The sequence below is a fragment of the Notolepis coatsorum genome (assembly GCF_963971535.1).
Source record: "Notolepis coatsorum genome assembly, chromosome: 3".
NCBI classification, from domain to species: domain Eukaryota; kingdom Metazoa; phylum Chordata; class Actinopteri; order Aulopiformes; family Paralepididae; genus Notolepis; species Notolepis coatsorum.
Window position 1 is genome coordinate 182322554 of NC_140167.1, and position 24463 is coordinate 182347016.

At 47.3% G+C, this 24463-nt stretch overlaps 1 protein-coding gene across 8 annotated transcripts in view; it reads right to left on the reverse strand.

Annotated features, from left to right (window-relative positions):
- The window catches only part of caska (calcium/calmodulin-dependent serine protein kinase a), a 507486-nt gene that overhangs the window by 55880 nt on the left and 427143 nt on the right, over positions 1 to 24463 (reverse strand). For all 8 annotated transcript variants that reach the window (XM_084310852.1, XM_084310851.1, XM_084310849.1 and 5 more), the window contains exon 12: positions 22643 to 22720. In XM_084310852.1, coding sequence (XP_084166978.1) covers positions 22643 to 22720 — 78 coding nt within the window. The remainder of the gene's footprint in view (positions 1 to 22642; positions 22721 to 24463) is intronic.

Consider the following 24463-nt stretch of genomic DNA (forward strand, 5'->3'; position numbering starts at 1 on the left):
ACTCATCCTAATTTCACCCCCTGCTGTTTATGTTATGTATGTTATGTTATGTTATGTTATGTTATGTTATGTGATGTTGATGTTGATGTTTTGTTGTGTTCCATGTGGTGTATTGTCGCAGCTACCACCTGTACCGTGCCCAAATTCCACCGGCCTGGCCGTGTGGCAATAAAATAAACTTGAACTTGAACAGTATTGCATACCTATCATACACAGCTATCATACATACCTATCATACACAGCTATCATACACAGCTATCATACATACCTATCATACACAGCTATCATACACAGCTATCATACACACCTATCATACGCACCTATCATATGCACCTATCATACGCACCTATCATACACACCTATCATACACAGCTATCATACACAGCTATCATACACAGCTATCATACATACCTATCATACACACCTATCATACACAGCTATCATACATACCTATCATACACACCTATCATACATACCTATCATACACAGCTATCATACACAGCTATCATACCTATCATACACAGCTATCATACACACCTTTCATACACAGCTATCATACACACCTATCATACGCACCTATCATACATAACTATCATACATACCCATCACACACACCTATCATACACAGCTATCATACTCTAGTCATGAGACCTACTCTAGTCTAAACCATGAGAATTACTCTAGCCATGAGACCTACTCTAGTCTAAACCATGAGAATTACTCTAGCCATGAGACCTACTCTAGTCATGAGACCTAATCTAGTCATGAGACCTACTCTAGTCATGAGACCTACTCTAGTCTAAACCATGAGACCTACTCTAGCCATGAGACCTACTGTAGCCATGATACCTACTCTAGTCATGAGACCTACTCTAGTCTAAACCATGAGACCTACTCTAGCCATGAGACCTACTCTAGTCTAAACCATGAGACCTACTCTAGTCATTAGACCTACTCTAGTCATGAGTCCTACTGTAGCCATGAGACCTACTCTAGTCATGAGACCTACTCTAGTCTAAACCATGAGACCTACTCTAGCCATGAGACCTACTCTAGTCTAAACCATGAGACCTACTCTAGTCATGAGACCTACTCTAGTCATGAGTCCTACTCTAGTCTAAACCATGAGACCTACTCTAGTCATGAGACCTACTCTAGTCATGAGTCCTACTCTAGTCTAAACCATGAGACCTACTCTAGCCATGAGACCTACTCTAGTCATGAGTCCTATTCTAGTCATGAGTCCTACTCTAGTCTAAACCATGAGACCTACTCTAGCCATGAGACCTACTCTAGCCATGAGTCCTACTCTAGTCATGAGTCCTACTCTAGTCTAAACCATGAGACCTACTGTAGTCATGAGACCTACTGTAGTCATGAGACCTACTCTAGCCATGAGACCTACTCTAGTCATGAGACCTACTCTAGTTATGAGACCTACTCTAGTCTAAACCATGAGACCTACTCTAGCCATGAGACCTACTGTAGTCATGAGACCTACTCTAGTCATGAGACCTACTCTAGTCATGAGACCTACTCTAGCCTAAACCATGAGACCTACTCTAGCCATGAGACCTACTGTAGTCATGAGACCTACTCTAGTCTAAACCATGAGACCTACTCTAGCCATGAGACCTACTCTAGTCATGAGACCTACTGTAGTCATGAGACCTACTCTAGTCATGAGACCTACTCTAGCCATGAGACCTACTGTAGCCTAAACCATGAGACCTACTCTAGCCATGAGACCTACTGTAGTCATGAGACCTACTCTAGCCATGAGACCTACTCTAGTCAAAACCATGAGACCTACTCTAGCCATGAGACGTACTGTAGCCTAAACCATGAGACCTACTCTAGCCATGAGACCTACTGTAGCCTAAACCATGAGACCTACTCTAGTCATGAGACCTACTGTAGTCATGAGACCTACTCTAGTCATGAGACCTACTCTAGCCATGAGACCTACTCTAGCCATGAGACCTACTCTAGCCATGAGACCTACTGTAGCCTAAACCATGAGACCTACTCTAGCCATGAGACCTACTGTAGCCTAAACCATGAGACCTACTCTAGCCATGAGACCTACTCTAGTCATGAGACCTACTCTAGTCATGAGTCCTACTCTAGTCTAAACCATGAGACCTACTCTAGCCATGAGACCTACTGTAGCCTAAACCATGAGACCTACTCTAGCCATGAGACCTACTCTAGTCATGAGACCTACTCTAGCCATGAGACCTACTGTAGTCATGAGACCTACTCTAGCTATGAGACCTACTCTAGTCTAAACCACGAGACCTACTCTAGTCATGAGACCTACTCTAGTCTAAACCATGAGACCTACTCTAGCCATGAGACCTACTCTAGTCATGAGACCTACTGTAGTCTAAACCATGAGACCTACTCTAGCCATGAGACCTACTCTAGTCATGAGACCTACTCTAGTCCTGAGACCTACTCTAGCCACGAGACCTACTCTAGTCATGAGACCTACTCTAGCCATGAGACCTACTCTAGTCATGAGACCTACTCTAGTCATGAGACCTACTCTAGCCATGAGACCTACTGTAGTCATGAGACCTACTCTAGTCTAAACCATGAGACCTACTCTAGTCATGAGACCTACTCTAGCCATGAGACCTACTCTAGCCATGATACCTACTCTAGCCATGAGACCTACTCTAGTCATGAGACCTACTCTAGCCATGAGACCTACTCTAGTCTAAACCATGACCTACTCTAGCCATGAGACCTACTATAGCCACGAGACCTACTCTAGTCTAAACCATGAGACCTACTCTAGTTGTAACTGAGGGGTACAATTCCCTGACTGTATTGTTAGATATGATATTTAATACCACTACCTCATGTACTTTAACTTCTGGCCACCCAGTACAAGATATAAGTATGATGAACACTTTCCCACCTGATGAAACGAACCAACACAAATGTACCAAATTGAATATTTAATACAGCAAAAGGTGTATACAACATTCACTTAATTACATTTATGATTTGAAATATTGAATATGCACTTTTATGGCAAATGAGTATTCGTAGGTAAATCAACATTGAATGTCCAATCTCTGGTTGCGCAGGGAGTAAGTATACAACCTGGAATATTTAGGAAACGATAGCGATGGTACTTAAATGATTATAGCTGGATACACTAAGGGGGGGGGGGGGGTCCCGCTGGTTGTAAGACAGTAGGAGGGGGGGGTTAGAGAAGCCGCTGGCGGTATCCCATCTGGCCGACGGTGTCTTGGGAGAATCCAAAGTCTTGGACACGGTGCCCACAGAACCTCGGACCGCAGACGAATACAGCTGGACCCTCTGTGGAACGGTATCTGCCGGTCCACAACGGAGAGACGTGGTGCGACCTCACGTGTAGAGCGCCGCCTCACCTGGAGTCCTCTCCGGGGGGTAATTCCAACACTCGGCAGTGTTGGCCTTTATCCATGGAATAATCAAAGCACACAAAGCATAATCCAAGAGCCGTGGAAGGCTCGCCGTCGTCTGGGTAGAGTAATCCAATATACAGGTCCAGTCGCTCTTGACCCGGAGCTCCTCGGATGCAATCACCACTAGGGGTCTGACCAGCCTGGATAAGCGTCCAGATAACGTCAGGAACGATGGGGGTACTGATAACTGTAGAACTCTAACCGAACGATGCACCATACATAAATAGACTATTATTAGCTTAATAGAATACGTCCAACTCGACGGTATGGTGCCAAACTATGACCATTCAACTATTAATCTACACGATATCTCAATGCCTATTCTGGGCCAAGTAGGCCTTAGTACACCGCACGTGCGTCGTGGGGAGGCTTTTGCGTCTGTCACTCTGTTGGAGGGTAAAGAACTGGACTAAAAGAAAGTTCTACTTTACGAGCGCCATATATATATGCGCTATGAACAAATAGTACCATTCGTATTTCGCCCGGCATATTACTGCGCGGAACCGGGGGTTGCCTCGACATGTTAGGCGGCACGATTGAACTTGGACCTAGGGGTATGGCAACCTGGCGCCAGGTTCTCGTCCAATGGTAGAATGAAACTATTATGGGCTGTTTAGTAGAAACGGGGATATTCAATGCATATTGTGCAAGGAATATACAGGGGATATCAAACGATATACAAATACAATTAAATATATATATATAAATAAATATACATATTCGGTTTAATCTGATCCTTCACAACAGCCGCCCCCTAATTAGTCCCACCTAATTAGCTAAGCAGAGACAGATTAACCGCACTGTCTTCCACTCAAGGTCCGCTGTAAGGGTCAGTCAACTCACAAAGTCATAGGGTCATGGTCATCATCGATAGTATCTGGGAGTCGGGGCAGTTCTATGAGCCTCGCCACGGGCCGTGTGTAGGTGCGCCCTTGGACGAGTACTTCAGCTGCTCGGACCTTGCCATCGGCACCGGTGATCACTTTGCTTACGCGGCCAGCCGGCCACATAGCTCTGGGGAGTGACTGGTCAACTATCATGACGACTGTTCCTTCTTTCAAGTTGTCTCTCTCTTTTACCCACTTCTGGCGGGTCTGTAGAGACGGTAGGTAGTGAAGTAGGAAGCTGCTCCAAAACTTGTCAGCTAGTACTTGGCTGTACCTCCACATTCTTCGGCCGTTCGCTTCTTCAGGCCTGTACATTGTCTGGGGTAGCGCGGGGTCCAGCCGCCCCATTAGGAGTGTGTTGGGGGTGACTGGGTCGACATCTGCTACATCACTGGAGACGTAACCGAGGGGCTTTGAGTTCAATACTCCCTCGATCTCCGTGAGGACTGTCATTAGGACTTCCTCTGCCACAGTCTGGGCTCCGAGTACGGCATACAGGGCTGTCTTTATAGAACGTACTTCTCGTTCCCAGGTTCCACCGAAGTGGGGTGCGTTCGGGGGATTAAACTGGAAGTCAATCTGGGCTGGAGCGAGGTGGGTCTTAAGTTCTGGGCCCATAGCTTGGAAGCTCTCTCTCAGCTCTCTTTCTCCGCCTTTGAAGTTGGTCCCGTGATCAGACAACAATGTAGACGGTTGTCCTTTCCGTGATATGAATCTCCGGAAGGCCATAAGGAATGAGTCTGTGCTCATGGTCGGAAGGAGCTCGATATGTATCGCTCTGGTGGTCATGCATTTGAATACAATACCCCACCGCTTCTCGGTGCCTCTTCCTCTCTTTATATACAACGGGCCAAAACAGTCCATGCCTGTGGAGTGGAATGGCTTGTCGCCGATTCGGAGGCGACAGGGGGGTAGGTCAGCCATCCGTGGTATGCTGGGCTGCGCGCGCCACTTACGGCAGTCTAGACAGGTTCGCTGGAAGCGCCGTACTGCTTCTCTCCCTTGCAATATCCAATAACGACGTCTGATCTCCGCGAAGACTCTCTCTGCTCCAGCGTGGTGTACATCCTCGTCGTATTTCTTTATGATCAGCTCTGTGACCTTGTGTCGGCTGTTCAAGACGATCGGGTGCTTAATGTCATCGGGTAGATCGGGGGCTCTCCGCAGGCGACCACCCACTCTGATGAGATTATGTGCGTCACTCTCTGGTGCCAGGTGAATCAGTCTGCTGTCTGATGGGACGGGGTTTCCTCCCTGTAGACAGTCTAGCTCATCGGGGAACGAGTCTCTCTGGGCTCGTTGTAGTAGAAGAAGTTCTGCTTCTTCGTAGTCAGCTGCTGACATGTCAGTGGTGGACTGAATCTCTGGGTGGTGCCGCAGGAATGTTCTTTGTTGCGCACTCTCTAGGGTAATGCAGTCATCTATGTTGGGGTCTGTGGGGGCGACAGTGCTCAGTCCACAGAACATAGGCTTCTTGTTCTCAGCCTCCTCGTTACTTGCTTCCCTCGGGGTGGGCGTAGGCCAATCTCCTTCCGGGAGCTGGAGGAATGCTGGTCCGTCACTGTAGATGTTGCGACGGGTTAGGTCATCCAGGGACATTCCCCGGGTGATGACGTCAGCTGGGTTGTGTTTGGTATCCACATACCTCCAGCTTGCTTCTTCTGTTAATTCTTGAATCTCGGTGACTCTGACTCCCACGAAGACTTTGTATCTGCATGAATCAGACTTAATCCATGTGAGTACTGTCGTGGAATCTGACCACAAGATTGTTCTATGCACCGGAATGGTGAGTTCACGTTGGATTAACGTGGCTAGATGCGCTCCTGCGAGGGCTGCGCAGAGCTCTAGACGTGGGATAGATTGTTGCTTACGTGGGGCTATTCTTGAGCGGGCCAGTATGAAAGCAGTGTGTATCTCTCCTCCCATCTCTTGGGCACGCAAATAGGCAACCGATCCGTAGGCTACTTCGGAGGCGTCGCTGAAGACGTGTAGCTCAATCTCGCATGTCTCTGGCCTCACTGTGGATGGGAAGTAGCTGCGGCGTATATTGACACCTGGGAGTGAGCGGAGTTCCGTCTCCCACTCTCTCCATGTTGAGGCAAGGTGTGCGGGTATTGGGTCGTCCCAGCCCTGGTCCTTGTCCCATAGTGCTCGTACAATCATCTTTGCCCTGGTGGTGTAAGGTAGAATACATCCCAACGGGTCATATTGTCTGGCGAGTGTTCTGTACACACTCCGTCGGGTGGTCGGTATCGCCGCCGACCTTCCTTGCTCTGGAGCCAAGGGTTTGTGTCTATAGTGGAGCGAGTCTGTTTTGAAGCGCCAGACTAATCCCAGTGTCATTTCTTGGGCTTCTCCTGGGATTGTCGCCATCCAGGTCTCGCTGCTGGCAGCCTTGTCTGCGGAGGAGAGGCTGCGCAATACGTGCGGGTCACTGCTGGCCCACTGCCTGAGATCAAAGCCTCCTTTGATTAGGGAGGCGCGTAACTTGATTAGGAGAGCCTCGGCTTCTTCTTGAGTCGAGACGCTTTGTAGACAGTTGTCCACGTAGAAACTGTTCTTCACACTGTGTTGGACCTCTTCATCTGCTGCTGGGTCCTCTGTGACGTGTTTCTGTAGTGCAAATGTAGCACAGCACGGGCTGCATGTGGTTCCGAAGGGGAGTACTTCCCACTGGTAGATGGATGGGTTCTCATCTCCGATCTTCTCTCTCCATAGGAACCGTAGCAGAGGCTTGTCCTCCTCTACTAGTCTCACCTGCAAGAACATCCCTTTGATATCCCCGCTTATAGCCACCTTGTCCTGGCGGAAGCGCAGTAGCACGCCTAGTAGGGAGGGGCCGAGTGTGGGGCCGGGCAAGAGCTCTTTATTCAGATTTTGGGATCCGATCTGGTAGCTGCAGTTAAACACAATGCGATCCTTGCCGTTGTGATGGACCTTGTGATGCGGCACGTACCATGATTCGGTCGTCTGATCGGCCTCTTTAATGTCAATCTTTGTTACGTGTCCCGCTGTGATTAGCTTCTCAATCTCAGCTCGGTACACACTCTGTTGAGCGGGGTCTTTGGCTAGGCGCCGCTCTGTGTTCAGTAGATAGCGCTCCGTGGCGTCTTTCTTTGCGTGAAAGGGGGGCATTCCCTCTCGCCTCAGGAGTGGAGTTGCGTATCTCATCACTCCGCCGACTGTGACTCTCTTAGTCCCCTGCTCGAGTAGGTTGATGGCGTAAATGTCTTCTTTAGAGCGAATGTCTTTCTTTTCGTTCTTAAAGGGCATTGTCTCTAGGGTCCATAGCCTCTCGACATGCTGCAGGAGAGTGGTGTCTTCTTCTGTCGTTCTGGAGTGGAAGCAGCTAGTGGCTGCTGTTCGGTTGAGAGATTTAGCGAGGGGGCCTTGCAATGTCCATCCTAGGCGGGTCTCGACTGCTGCAGGACAGCCTCGGGGGCCTGTATGGACCCGGTCAATCGGGACTATGAGTTCTGCATGGTCGGAGCCTATCAACAGGGTCGGGGTAGCGCCGTCTATGAGCGGGATAGGTAATTGACGCAGGTGCACATATTTATCCATCAACTTGGTGACAGGGTAGGTGTACTGCGATAGTCCTATTTCTTGGCTGGTGAAAGCATTTGTGATCTTGTACCGTCGCTCTGGCTGCCCGTTGGCTGCGATAGTGAAGGAGACATTCTCGCCCTTTATCGTCTTTAAATCTCTTCTTATTGTCCGAATCGTCATTTCGTTCTTGCTCCCCCGCAGTCCCAGCTGAGTCGCAGCGGAGGCGAGCAGAAGGGTCTTCTCTGACCCGTCATCAAGGACGGCGTAAGTGTCCATGACTTTATCCTGGTAGCTCAATGTCACACGGACTACCTTTAAGAGCACTTGAGCTCCGTTGCTGCTGGCGGGGTCAATGTACATGACACTTGCCTTGGTGCCGCTCCGTGGTGCAGGTATAGGCCGTCTTCCGTTACTATCGTGTAGTATATCTAGATGGGCTCCATCGCACCGGCTGCACCTTTTCTTTAGGCGGCATTCGGCTGCCATGTGGGGCCGCGCACATCGATAACAGCGCCGGTTGGACTTTATCCATTGGCTCACTTCTTCTGCATTCATCTTTGTGAATGAGTCACATTGTGACAGCCAGTGTTCTTTCTCACAGTAGGGACACGCTATCTTCCACTTCTCCTTTCTCGAGGGGGTGCTGTGACTCTTACTGCTCGGTACTGACTCTGATTGGTGCATGACAGTCACCGATCTTCTTCCATCACTTATTCTCCTGGGTCCCTCTCTGGAGCTTGGCGTGCTCCGCCCGAAGGTGTCCAGTCGTAAGCTGCTGACCTCTCTCGCCAGGAAGTCGGCCAGATCAAGGAGGGATGGCTCGGGGCCGTCGGGATCTCGGTAGTCCCTCTGCCGCCGAAAGCGCTCCTGTCTTGCGGGTGGCAGCTTCTCCAAAATCCTCTCAACGTTAGAGTTGGCGTACAGCTCATGCCTGCCCTTCTCCCGTTGAGCTCCCAGCATCCCCACCAGGGACTGCACTTTGATTGACAGGTCGTCTAGTGAGCGATTGTCTGTGGCTGGGGGTAGGCGGTCAATATGCCTTATCTCCTGGATTACGTAATCCCATATACGTCCATATCTTTGATCCAGCGCTGCAAGGGCCGCTGTGTATGGGGTCGAGGAGGTAGCATAGGCTAGCGCTATATTGTGCGCTCGCGGTACTTTCAGGTGCTTCAATAATATTGCATACTTGTGGCGTTCATCAGCGACCTCCACCATCATTGTCTCTAAGCACATCCGGAGCTCCGTGTACTGTGCTCGACTCTCATAGGCGAAGTCTGGGAATGACGGCGTGGCGTTGTATGACGCCGTGGATGGCTGATACATCGGCGAGCGTTGGGGGAGAGACCTCCTGGGCGAGTCCCCTCTTGCGCCTCGCTGTGGGCTGGTACTGGCAGGGTACCATGGCCCGCTGGTCCAGGTACTGTTCCTCGGGGCTGGTCGTGCGTCGTGCTCACCCGTAAATAGAGTCGGGGGTCTGTAGCGCAGCGCCGCGGGGGTATAGCCTGGACTGTATGGGACCTCCTGGTCCGGTGGAGTACTGTGCTGTCGTCGGGCTTGGTTCTCCTCTTCTCCCTCTTCTTCTTCTATCAAATCTTCCAGATCCTGTAATCGTTTATTTAGCTTCTCCGCAGTGTAGGCCGCTCCTTCCTTGTAGCTGGGTCTCGCTTGGACCGGTATGGGAAGGGGATCTGCGGGGGGTCTAGACTCGGTCTGTTGGTCAAGTTCAGGGTCGCTTGCTCGTTGCGGTGACGCTGCTCTTGACTGTTGTCTCGACGAGTTCCTTGAGCCCCTGGCGGAGGGAGAGGGAGTTGTCCTTTTGATCAGCTGCTCTATTAGTTGCGCTTGTAGTCTGTCGCGCTCTGCGTCTCTTTGGGCACCGGCAGCGGCGCGCTGGGCGTCGGCGGCGGCGCGCTCTGTTTCTCTTTGGGCACCGGCAGCGGCGCGCTGGGCGTCGGCCCGGTCTCTTGCCATATTCTCTTCCATCTGGAAGCGTCTCATCTCCATACTTGTGCGCTGTTCTTCGCTCCGTTGCTGTGCTTGGAGGTGTTCGCGCTCGCTGGTCGCCTGTGCTTGGAGACGTTCGCGCTCGCTAAGCGTCTGTGCTTGGAGCCGATCGCGTTCGGTAGAGGCTGTCAGGCTGACGAGGAACGCCTGTTGTAGTGTCCTCTCCGCTTCGCTGGGGGAAGGCGGTAGTGGAGGTGAGCCGCTCCTGCGTGAACCGCTCCTGGGGGTACTCGTTGGGGAGTCCTGGAGCTCTAGTTCCTCGGCGCTCTCCTCCTCTTCTTCCGTGCAGAGTTCTCTCTCTGTAGGGTTGTCTTCCTCCCGGGGCTTGTCGGGGACTACTTCTTGAGTAGTGGCGGGGGGTAAAGGCATGTCAATTCCCTCCTGGTCCCCACCGTGAGCTTGGTCAGTTACATTAGGACCTACTAGGGCCTCTGTGGTCGGGGAAACCTGGTCGTTAAGGTCAGACATAATTTTACTTTCTACTTTTACCACGTTTACCGTTTGTCGAAGGCTAGGTAGTTGACTGACAGTGTAAGCCTCTAAGTACTGAGGTGTCTGTCGTCTGCGCCGCGGGCGTTCTAGGTTAGGAGGATCGTTTCGTGGAGTGTTCATCATAGGCCATTTCGATATTAATAACACTATATTAATATTACACTAGTTACCATCCGGCTCGAAGGACCAATTGTAACTGAGGGGTACAATTCCCTGACTGTATTGTTAGATATGATATTTAATACCACTACCTCATGTACTTTAACTTCTGGCCACCCAGTACAAGATATAAGTATGATGAACACTTTCCCACCTGATGAAACGAACCAACACAAATGTACCAAATCGAATATTTAATACAGCAAAAGGTGTATACAACATTCACTTAATTACATTTATGATTTGAAATATTGAATATGCACTTTTATGGCAAATGAGTATTCGTAGGTAAATCAACATTGAATGTCCAATCTCTGGTTGCGCAGGGAGTAAGTATACAACCTGGAATATTTAGGAAACGATAGCGATGGTACTTAAATGATTATAGCTGGATACACTAAGGGGGGGGGGGTCCCGCTGGTTGTAAGACAGTAGGAGGGGGGGGTTAGAGAAGCCGCTGGCGGTATCCCATCTGGCCGACGGTGTCTTGGGAGAATCCAAAGTCTTGGACACGGTGCCCACAGAACCTCGGACCGCAGACGAATACAGCTGGACCCTCTGTGGAACGGTATCTGCCGGTCCACAACGGAGAGACGTGGTGCGACCTCACGTGTAGAGCGCCGCCTCACCTGGAGTCCTCTCCGGGGGGTAATTCCAACACTCGGCAGTGTTGGCCTTTATCCATGGAATAATCAAAGCACACAAAGCATAATCCAAGAGCCGTGGAAGGCTCGCCGTCGTCTGGGTAGAGTAATCCAATATACAGGTCCAGTCGCTCTTGACCCGGAGCTCCTCGGATGCAATCACCACTAGGGGTCTGACCAGCCTGGATAAGCGTCCAGATAACGTCAGGAACGATGGGGGTACTGATAACTGTAGAACTCTAACCGAACGATGCACCATACATAAATAGACTATTATTAGCTTAATAGAATACGTCCAACTCGACGGTATGGTGCCAAACTATGACCATTCAACTATTAATCTACACGATATCTCAATGCCTATTCTGGGCCAAGTAGGCCTTACTACACCGCACGTGCGTCGTGGGGAGGCTTTTGCGTCTGTCACTCTGTTGGAGGGTAAAGAACTGGACTAAAAGAAAGTTCTACTTTACGAGCGCCATATATATATGCGCTATGAACAAATAGTACCATTCGTATTTCGCCCGGCATATTACTGCGCGGAACCGGGGGTTGCCTCGACATGTTAGGCGGCACGATTGAACTTGGACCTAGGGGTATGGCAACCTGGCGCCAGGTTCTCGTCCAATGGTAGAATGAAACTATTATGGGCTGTTTAGTAGAAACGGGGATATTCAATGCATATTGTGCAAGGAATATACAGGGGATATCAAACGATATACAAATACAATTAAATATATATATATAAATAAATATACATATTCGGTTTAATCTGATCCTTCACAACACTAGTCATGAGACCTACTATAGCCATGAGACCTACTCTAGCCATGAGACCTACTCTAGTCATGAGACCTACTCTAGCCATGAGACCTACTGTAGTCATGAGACCTACTCTAGCCATGAGACCTACTCTAGCCATGAGACCTACTCTAGTCTAGACCATGAGACCTACTCTAGCCATGAGACCTACTCTAGTCTAAACCATGAGACATACTCTAGTCATGAGACCTACTCTAGTCATGAGACCTACCCTAGCCATGAGACCTACTCTAGTCTAAACCATGAGACCTACTCTAGCCATGAGACCTACTCTAGTCTAAACCATGGGACCTACTCTAGTCATGAGACCTACTCTAGCCATGAGACCTACTCTAGTCATGAGACCTACTCTAGCCATGATACCTACTCTAGCCATGAGACCTACTCTAGCCATGAGACCTACTCTAGCCATGAGACCTACTGTAGCCTAAACCATGGGACCTACTCTAGCCATGAGACCTACTCTAGTCATGAGACCTACCGTAGCCTAAACCATGAGACCTACTCTAGCCATGAGACCTACTGTAGCCATGAGACCTACTGTAGCCATGAGACCTACTGTAGCCTAAACCATGGGACCTACTCTAGCCATGATACCTACTCTAGTCATGAGACCTACTGTAGCCTAAACGATGAGACCTACTCTAGCCATGAGACCTACTCTAGTCTAAACCATGAGACCTACTCTAGCCATGAGACCTACTCTAGTCATGAGACCTACTGTAGTCATGAGACCTACTCTAGTCATGAGTCCTACTCTAGTTATGAGACCTACTCTAGTCATGAGACCTACTCTAGTCATGAGACCTACTCTAGTCTAAACCATGAGACCTACTCTAGTCTAAACCATGAGACCTACTCTAGCCATGAGACCTACTCTAGCCATGATACCTACTCTAGCCATGAGACCTACTCTAGCCATGAGACCTACTCTAGTCTAAACCATGAGACCTACTCTAGCCATGAGACCTACTCTAGCCATGAGACCTACTCTAGCCATGAGACCTACTCTAGTCTAAACCATGATACCTACTCTAGTCATGAGACCTACTCTAGTCTAAACCATGAGACCTACTCTAGTCTAAACCATGAGACCTACTCTAGCCATGAGACCTACTCTAGCCATGAGACCTACTCTAGTCATGAGACCTACTGTAGTCATGAGACCTACTCTAGTCTAAACCATGAGACCTACTCTAGTCATGAGACCTACTCTAGTCTAAACCATGAGACCTACTCTAGCCATGAGACCTACTCTAGTCTAAACCATGAGACCTACTCTAGCCATGAGACCTACTCTAGTCTAAACCATGAGACCTACTCTAGCCATGAGACCTACTCTAGTCATGAGTCCTACTCTAGTCATGAGACCTACTCTAGTCATGAGACATACTCTAGTCTAAACCACGAGACCTACTCTAGTCATGAGACCTACTCTAGTCATGAGACCTACTCTAGTCATGAGTCCTACTCTAGTCATGAGACCTACTCTAGTCATGAGAAGCCATGAGACCTACTCTAGCCATGAGACCTACTCTAGTCATGAGACCTACTCTAGTCATGAGACCTACTCTAGCCATGAGACCTACTCTAGCCATGAGACCTACTCTAGCCATGAGACCGACTCTAGCCATGAGACCTACTCTAGTCTAAACCATGGGACCTACTCTGGTCATGAGACCTACTCTAGCCATGAGACCTACTCTAGCCATGAGACCTACTCTAGCCATGAGACCTACTCTAGCCATGAGACCTACTCTAGTCTAAACCATGAGACCTACTCTTTTCATGAGATCTACTCTAGCCATGATACCTACTCTAGTCATGAGACCTACTGTAGCCTAAACCATGAGACCTACTCTAGTCATGAGACCTACTCTAGCCTAAACCATGGGACCTACTCTAGTCATGAGACCTACTCTAGCCATGAGACCTACTCTAGTCATGAGACCTACTGTAGCCTAAACCATGAGACCTACTCTAGCCATGAGACCTACTATAGCCTAAACCATGAGACCTACTCTAGCCATGAGACCTACTCTAGTCATGAGACCTACTCTAGCCATGAGACCTACTCTAGTCTAAACCATGGGACCTACTCTGGTCATGAGACCTACTCTAGTCATGAGACCTACTTAAGTCATGAGATCTACTCTAGTCATGAGACCTACTCTAGTCATGAGACCTACTCTAGTCTAAACCATGAGACCTACTCTAGTCATGAGACCTACTCTAGAACATGAGACCTACTCTAGAACATGAGACCTACTCTAGTCATGAGACCTACTCTAGTCTAAACCATGAGACCTACTCTAGTCATGAGACCTACTCTAGCCTAGAACATGAGACCTACTCTAGTCATGAGACCTACTCTAGTCATGAGACCTACTCTAGCCATGAGACCTACTCTAGCCATGAGACCTACTCTAACCATGAGACCTACTCTAGCCTAGAACATGAGACCTAATCTAGTCATGAGACCTACTCTAGCCATGAGACCTACTCTAGCCATGAGACCTACTCTAGTCATGAGACCTACTGTAGCCTAAACCATGAGACCTACTCTAGTCATGAGACCTACTCTAGCCTAAACCATGGGACCTACTCTAGCCATGAGACCTACTATAGCCTAAACCATGAGACCTACTCTAGCCATGAGACCTACTCTAGTCATGAGACCTACTCTAGTCATGAGACCTACTCTAGTCATGAGACCTACTCTAGTCTAAACCATGAGACCTACTCTAGTCATGAGACCTACTCTAGAACATGAGACCTACTCTAGAACATGAGACCTACTCTAGTCATGAGACCTACTCTAGCCTAAACCATGGGACCTACTCTAGCCATGAGACCTACTATAGCCTAAACCATGAGACCTACTCTAGCCATGAGACCTACTCTAGTCATGAGACCTACTCTAGCCATGAGACATACTCTAGCCATGAGACCTACTCTAACCATGAGACCTACTCTAGCCTAGAACATGAGACCTAATCTAGTCATGAGACCTACTCTAGCCATGAGACCTACTCTAGCCATGATACCTACTCTAGTCATGAAACCTACTGTAGCCTAAACCATGAGACCTACTCTAGTCATGAGACCTACTCTAGCCTAAACCATGGGACCTACTCTAGCCATGAGACCTACTATAGCCTAAACCATGAGACCTACTCTAGCCATGAGACCTACTATAGTCATGAGACCTACTCTAGCCACGAGACCTACTCTAGTCATGAGACCTACTGTAGCCTAAACCATGAGACCTACTCTAGCCATGAGACCTACTATAGCCTAAACCATGAGACCTACTCTAGCCATGAGACCTACTCTAGTCATGAGACCTACTCTAGCCATGAGACCTACTCTAGTCATGAGACCTACTCTAGCTGTAACTGAGGGGTACAATTCCCTGACTGTATTAAAGATTGTGATATATTAAACCACTACTAGTTATGTACTTTAATTACTGGCCATACAGTACATGAATATATATGGTGAACACCCACACAATAATACGGCATTGATACATAAAGTACTATTTAGAGGGTATTTATTATTATTAAGCAACGTTAGGTTACAGATTGAGAATTAAGCTTGCGCTTGTATGGCGAAGAACACACGTAAAGTAAGTCAAGAGCGTAAGTCAATGAGAATAGTATGAATACTAGGATGGGTCTAAACTGACGCCACCTGTGGTATAGCAATTACATAGGGCACACTAGTACCAGCTGGAGACACTGGGGGGTTCCCTCCGGGTGTAAGGCCGGCCGGGGTAGAGGAATGTTCGGGTACAAAGTCTGGGTCAACAAGGAATAATCTCGTATGGAGGGGAGGGGGGTCGGAGACGTAGACAGGATCCTCCTGTTGGCCGGGTCCCGGGTCGCTTCGTCGGGTAGGGGAGTCGGAGACGTAGACAGGATCCTCCTGTTGGCCGGGTCCCGGGTCGCTTCATCGGGTAGGGGAAGGTGCCCTAGACCCTTGTCGTGATGATCTCCGGGAGCTCCGTGCGGAGAGAGGGGGTGTCGCCCTGGCAATCAATTGTTCTATCATCTGCGCCTGCAGCCGGTCGCGCTCTGCTTCGCGCTGGGCATGGGCGGCGTCGCGCTCTGCTTCGCGCTGGGCATTGGCGGCGTCGCGCTGTGCATTGGCGGCGTGCTGTGCATTGGCGCAGTCTCTTTCAATGTTCTCTTCCGTCTGAAGGCGTCTCTCCTCCGTCTGAAGGCGTCTCTCCTCCAGTCTTATGCGGTCGTCTTCACTCCTTTGTTGCGCCTGGAAGCGCTCTCGTTCGGTTGCAGAGTGTTCGCGTTCACTAAGGGCTTGCGCTTGGAGTTGCGCGTGAAGGCGCTCTCGTTCGTCGCGCTCGCTCGTCTGTTGAGCCTGAAGGCGCTCTCTTTCCATGGCAGAGTGTTTGCGCTCACTAAGGGCTTGCGCTTGGAGTTGCGCGTGAAGGCGCTCTCGTTCCGCTGCAGATTGTTCGCGCTCGCTTGCTTGTTGCGCGTGGAGGCGCTCTCTTTCCGTTGTGGAGTGTTCGCGCTCACTAAGCGTCTTTGCTTGAAGCCGGTCGCGTTCACCCTGAAGTCGGTCTCTTTCGGTGGAGGCTGCCAGTGTGGCGATCAAGGCTTGCGCCAGTATCTGGTCCGCCTGGCTGGGGGATGACACTGACGGAGGTGATCGGCTTCTGACAGAGCTCGTTGGAGATCTGTTCTCCTGGCGCGCCCCGAGGTCCATCTCCTGGGCGCGCTTCTCTTCTCTTGGTTGTGTGTCGGGTTCTGTCCCTGGAGCACTTTCTTTATCCTGGAGCTCTCCGGGGACTATCCCGTTGACGTTGTCTGGAGGTATAGTCATGTCATGTCATGTCCCACCTGGTCCCCCCCATGAGCTTGGTCAGTTTCGTGAGAGCCCACTGGGGTCTCTACTGGCAGGGTCGCCTGGTCGATAGGATTTGACATGCTTTGACTATCCGCTTTATCCGTATTTAACGTCTGGTTAAAGCTAGGTATTAGAACGACAGCGTATTCCTCCAGATAGGGAGGTGGCTGACGTTTGCGCTGCGGGCGTTCTAGCTTGGGAGAGCCGCTTGGGGAGTGTTCACCGCTGGCCATGGTTAATATCAATATTATATTAAATATTACACTGATACCCTCCGGCTCGAAGGACCAATTGTAACTGAGGGGTACAATTCCCTGACTGTATTAAAGATTGTGATATATTAAACCACTACTAGTTATGTACTTTAATTACTGGCCATACAGTACATGAATATATATGGTGAACACCCACACAAGAATACGGCATTGACACATAAAGTACTATTTAGAGGGTATTTATTATTATTAAGCAACGTTAGGTTACAGATTGAGAATTAAGCTCGCGCTTGTATGGCGAAGAACACACGTAAAGTAAGTCAAGAGCATAAGTCATTGAGAATAGTATGAATACTAGGATGGGTCTAAACTGACGCCACCTGTGGTATAGCAATTACATAGGGCACACTAGTACCAGCTGGAGACACTGGGGGGTTCCCTCCGGGTGTAAGGCCGGCCAGGGTTGAGGAATGTTCGGGTACAAAGTCTGGGTCAACGAGGAATAACGAGGTTCCAGATACAGGAGCCAGTGCATGTACTCCCTTGATCAGTAGACAAAGCAACAGCTATAATCCAGTATGCTCGACAGCATGGAAGACAGCTAGCCAGCCTCTTCCTAGAGGCGGGCTCGAGTGATGATCCTCACGGGGGGTAGATCCCAAACGACAGTGGGGTCGACGGTTCTCTGCTCGAGCAGTCACGGTCCCAAAGCAATATAATCCAACCAGAAATGGTTCTGCAGTCGCCGGTGTAGGTTCTCCGGTGTACATATCCAACGGTTCTCGTCTAGGACTCCTCGGGTGGGGGCACGAGTTTAGGCCGCCCTGGATAAGTGCACTAGCTATATACACGACGAACCGGTGGTAATGCTGGTCACTGAAGAACTGTAGCCGCACGATACACTATAAATGATAGACTATTACTTCACATTAGAATAAGTCGAACTCAACGTTACTGCGTTAAACTCTGACACTTTAGCAATCTATTCGCACGCGGTTCTCAAGGCTCTATTTAGAGGCAAAGTTGCTGACTTCACTGCACGTTGTCTCGTGGTGAATGCTTTACTAGTAATGAACGAATAAGTGCTAAAAACTGCTGCTGTTTCCACCTGCGCCGTATTTATACGTAAGGTGAATTATCTAGTGCCAACCTGGTCACTCTGGTCCTGAATCACTACACTGCCAAAGACATGTTCCAACATGTCCCAAACTCGCCCACTGCACCTGTCTGAGTACGAGACTGCCTGGAGCCTGGGGGGGGGTGTCCAATAGGAGAGCGTATATTACTCTGGTTTGTACGCAGGTAAAGGGATATTCCGTGTATATATACAAATAATATACAAGGGATATCAAACGATATACAAATATTATACAAGGGATATCAAACAATAAATATATATATTCGGTTTAACCTGACCCTTTGTAACACTAGCCATGAGACCTACTCTAGCCATGAGACCTACTCTAGCCATGAGACCTACTCTAGCCATGAGACCTACTCTAGTCTAAAATATGGGACCTACTCTGGTCATGAGACCTACTCTAGCCATGAGACCTACTCTAGCCATGAGACCTACTCTAGCCATGAGACCTACTCTAGCCATGAGACCTACTCTAGTCACGAGACCTACTGTAGCCTAAACCATGAGATCTACTCTAGCCATGAGACCTACTGTAGCCTAAACCATGAGACCTACTCTAGCCATGAGAACTACTCTAGTCATGAGACCTACTGTAGCCATGAGACCTACTCTAGTCATGAGACCTACTCTAGTCATGAGACCTACTCTAGCCATGAGACCTACTCTAGTCATGAGACCTACTCTAGTCATGAGACCTACTCTAGAACATGAGACCTACGGACCTACTCTAGAACATGATACCTACTCTAGAACATGATACCTACTCTAGAACATGAGACCTACTCTAGTCATGATACCTACTCTAGTCATGATACCTACTCTAGTCATGAGACCTACTCTAGTCATGAGACCTACTCTAGAACATGAGACCTACTGTAGTCATGAGACCTACTCTAGTCATGAGATCTACTCTAGCCATGAGACCTACTGTAGTCATGAGACCTACTCTAGCCATGAGACCTACTGTAGTCATGAGACCTACTCTAGAACATGAGACCTACTCTAGTCATGAGACCTACTCTAGTCATGAGACCTACTCTAGTCTAAACCATGAGACCTACTGTAGTCATGAGACCTACTCTAGCCATGAGACCTACTCTAGTCTAAACCATGAGACCTACTCTAGCCATGAGACCTACTCTAGTCTAAACCATGGGACCTACTCTAGTCATGAGACCTACTCTAGCCATGAGACCTACTCTAGTCATGAGACCTACTCTAGCCATGATACCTACTCTAGCCATGAGACCTACTCTAGCCATGAGACCTACTCTAGTCTAAACCATGAGACCTACTCTAGTCTAAACCATGAGACCTACTCTAGCCATGAGACCTACTCTAGCCATGAGACCTACTGTAGCCATGAGACCTACTGTAGCCTAAACCATGGGACCTACTCTAGCCATGATACCTACTCTAGTCATGAGACCTACTGTAGCCTAAACCATGAGACCTACTCTAGCCATGAGACCTACTCTAGTCTAAACCATGAGACCTACTCTAGCCATGAGACCTACTCTAGTCATGAGACCTACTGTAGTCATGAGACCTACTCTAGTTATGAGACCTACTCTAGTCATGAGACCTACTCTAGTCATGAGACCTACTCTAGTCTAAACCATGAGACCTACTCTAGTCTAAACCATGAGACCTACTCTAGCCATGAGACCTACTCTAGCCATGAGACCTACTCTAGCCATGAGACCTACTCTAGCCATGAGACCTACTCTAGTCTAAACCATGAGACCTACTCTAGCCATGAGACCTACTCTAGCCACCAGACCTACTCTAGCCATGAGACATACTCTAGTCTAAACCATGAGACCTACTCTAGTCATGAGACCTACTCTAGTCTAAACCATGAGACCTACTCTAGTCTAAACCATGAGACCTACTCTAGCCATGAGACCTACTCTATCCATGAGACCTACTCTAGCCATGAGACCTACTCTAGTCATGAGACCTACTGTAGTCATGAGACCTACTCTAGTCTAAACCATGAGACCTACTCTAGTCATGAGACCTACTCTAGTCTAAACCATGAGACATACTCTAGCCATGAGACCTACTCTAGTCTAAACCATGAGACCTACTCTAGCCATGAGACCTACTCTAGTCTAAACCATGAGACCTACTCTAGCCATGAGACCTACTCTAGTCTAAACCATGAGACCTACTCTAGTCTAGACCATGAGACCTACTCTAGTCATGAGACCTACTCTAGCCATGAGACCTACTCTAGTCTAAACCATGAGACCTACTCTAGTCTAAACCATGAGACCTACTCTAGTCATGAGACCTACTCTAGCCATGAGACCTACTCAAGTCTAAACCATGAGACCTACTCTAGTCTAGACCATGAGATCTACTCTAGCCATGAGACCTACTCTAGTCTAGACCATGAGACCTACTCTAGTCTAGACCATGAGACCTACTCTAGCCATGAGACCTACTCTAGTCTAAACCATGGGACCTACTCTAGTCATGAGACCTACTCTAGTCATGAGACCTACTCTAGTCATGAGACCTACTCTAGTCATGAGTCCTACTCTAGTCATGAGACCTACTCTAGTCATGAGACCTACTCTAGTCTAAACCACGAGACCTACTCTAGTCATGAGACCTACTCTAGTCATGAGACCTACTCTAGTCATGAGTCCTACTCTAGTCATGAGACCTACTCTAGTCATGAGACCTACTCTAGTCTAAACCACGAGACCTACTCTAGTCATGAGTCCTACTCTAGTCATGAGACCTACTCTAGTCATGAGTCCTACTCTAGCCATGAGACCTACTCTAGTCATGAGACCTACTCTAGTCATGAGTCCTATTCTAGTCATGAGTCCTACTCTAGCCATGAGACCTACTGTAGCCATGAGACCTACTCTAGTCTAAACCATGAGACCTACTCTAGTCATGAGACCTACTCTAGTCATGAGACCTACTCTAGTCATGAGACCTACTCTAGTCATGAGTCCTACTCTAGTCCTACTCTAGTCATGAGTCCTACTCTAGCCTAGGCCATGAGACCTACTCTGCTCACCAGAACACTGTGTAAACAGTCAAATATAAAACCAGTCAGTTACAAGGTCTTCCCGTTTGAAAATACTTGCATCCAACAATGGCAATAGTTACATTAGGGGGATACAAAACATACAGAGTCCCCTTTCCTAGAACGTCTTTCTCAAGAGAAAGAGAATAGGTCCTCAGATATAACCCAGGCATACCCTGAAGGAACGGCGCTAGAGGCTAGCAGAGTGGTGCTAGTAGTGAGGAAGACCCAGAGCAGTGAGGCGTAAAGAGCTTTTAGTGATCGGCAGAGGGTTAATGAAGCCTAAGCATTGCCAGCGGAGTGTGAGAGCAGTGAGGTGTCAGTCTGATATCAGTTAATACAGAGCTCGTCAATCATCCTCGTCATCAACAACATATCTCTCATCACTGACATGACAAAGGAAAAATGGATAGACTATGTGTTTGTCTTCATGCATATATTATTTATGTGAATGTCTTGTATTAAATTAGCATTGGATATGTACTGTAGGTGTTAGGGCTGTAAAGAAAACCAATGCATTACGATGCTTTAGTGTGATATAAATAAACAGTCAATCTGACAAACTGACTGAAAAGGACTGACATTTATTGGAATGAGAGTGTGTTTTTATTCATTTAAAGGTGCTGTAAGTATTTCATTTGTAAAAATATGTGTTAAATAGCTCTACATTCTGACAGACATCACTGAGTGTCTGGTCAGTAACATGGGTCTCCCAGCCCCCCCTGCTCTGCAGTAAACACAACATACATTTTCTGGTATCTGTTCTTTATCCAATCAGGAAAGAGAACCCTAGATCTTTTGACTTATTTCAAGAAATTGTAGATAATTTTTTACTTGTTTCAAGGACACATTTGTTTAAAACTAGGTTTTATTTCTTATTTTTTTCAGACCATTTATACAGTGTGGAGTTCTATCTCCTGATTGGATAAAGTATGAACGGGATACCAGAACATTTATTTTGTGTTTACCGCAGAGCGGAGGGACTGTGAGACTCATGCTACTGACTGCAGAGTGTAGAGCTATTATTATTATTATTATTATTATTATTATTATTATTATTATTATTATTATTATTATTATTATTATTATTATTATTATTATTATTATTATTATTATTATTATTATTATTATTATGTAGAATACGTATTTGAACAAGACAAATGCCACTTACATCACCTTTAATTACTTTAGACTGAACTAATATGGCCTCTTGGTTTACCTGGAGTTTAGTTGCATATATTAACTTTCTCCTAACTCAGTCCCATAACATCTGGATACATGTCATACTTTTAAAATCAGGTGTGTGTGTGTGTGTGTGTGTGTGTGTGTACTTACCTCTTTGGCTCTCTGCACAGCATCACTAGGGGGGTGTCTGATCTGTGGGGAGGACTTGGTATTGATCTTGTCGTAAAGCTGAAAAAACAATAGAACAATCAATCAATCAATCAATTAATCAATCAATGGATAGTGAGTAGCACTTGACGCTAGGGCTGGGCGATATGGCCTAAATATGATATCATGATATTTTCTGACCTTTCGGCGATACACAACACGATGTTTTTATTTGTTTCCCCAAACAATTCATTATGAGGCTTACCAAGACAGTATTTGAGTTTGCAAGCTAACATTAAAGACAAAATAAAATACCCATGCATTTAGCATTTTTATATTATATATTAGATTTAGATTATTGGATTATTAGATTATATATTGCATATATTTAGCAATGAGATATTATATGATTTAGATATGAAATATGATGAATTGAAAATGGGGGACCCTGATGTAAACAAGACGAAAGTCTTTCTCTGGTCTGCATCCCCTTAACAATGTATTGAGCTGTACTGTACCCATTCTGCAATATGTTAATAAAGTTTTAAATCAATGGATCAATCAATTTATGAAACTACTGTATATTTGTATGTCTCTAAATGTTTTGATGAATTGAAAATGGAGGACCCTTATGTAAAAAAGCCGAAAGTCTTTTTCTGGTCTTCATCCTCCAGTCCACTGTTGTTGTATTGAGCTGTACTGTATTGTACCCATTCTGCAATCTGTTAATAAAGTTTTCATTAATTCAATCATTCAGCCGGCAACGGAATAATTTTGATCGACAGTCGAGTCTGCCAATTACGTCACACCGCTTGCACCCGCCCTGCTGTTCTTAGCACCAATCGGCAAGCGCTGTTAGTTTTTTACATTCCAGAATGTCCTCCATTGATTTTGACGAGAGCTCAACACAACAACAACAACAACGGTAGCTCCCCGCGGCCGACGATAAGATTACCAGCGCACCGCAGCATGATGATTTTACTGCAACGAATGTTATAATAAAAGCCTTTCCATACATCTGTCTGATTGAAAACTTTATTAACAGACCGCAGAATGGGCACAACTCGAGTAATGCTTGCTATCTATGTCGTCCTCGGACGTTGCTATGTTTGGGTAAATACTGTACGCTGATGTTATTGAACGTGTAACTATATAACGTTAATGCCACAAAACGAATGCCTTTATCATAAGTAGTAACTTTGATGCAGTAGTGTGTGTGTGGGGGCGGCGTTTTTCAAAAGTTTGAACGTGTGGACCAGATTGACGCGACACAATCCTCTTGGGCAAAACATCACGATATCCACGATACGTTAAAAAAGTGTATCGTTAATGAACTGTACCCGATATTTATATAATATCGTCATATCGCCCAGCCCTACTTGACACAACAGAGATAAGATACAATATTTAAAGATAAGATACAGTATCTAAAGATAAGATACAATATTTAAAGATAAGATACAGTATTTAACACTTTGAGTGCCACTCACAGCTTTTCTCGGGTTTACGACCCGACCGTTGAATGCCACGGTCTCGGGTATTTATTTTTTTATTAGCGATCTGAAATCATATTGCATCACGCGAGCCTACCGTTGGAGATCCAGGGACCGCCGGCGCTCAGATGTGAAAAAAGCGCCCCCTATCGTCTCCCAGATGGTAAATCACCCTTTTGGAATGGACTCAATGAAAGTGAATGGGAGAACGGATTTCTGACTCCACATTTTACTTCTCACTGATGCAGCCGGGGTCTACCAGAGTTCATTCTGGAGCCTCTGAGCCGCGCGGATCATGTGTTATACTGTACACACGAATGGCAATCGGAAA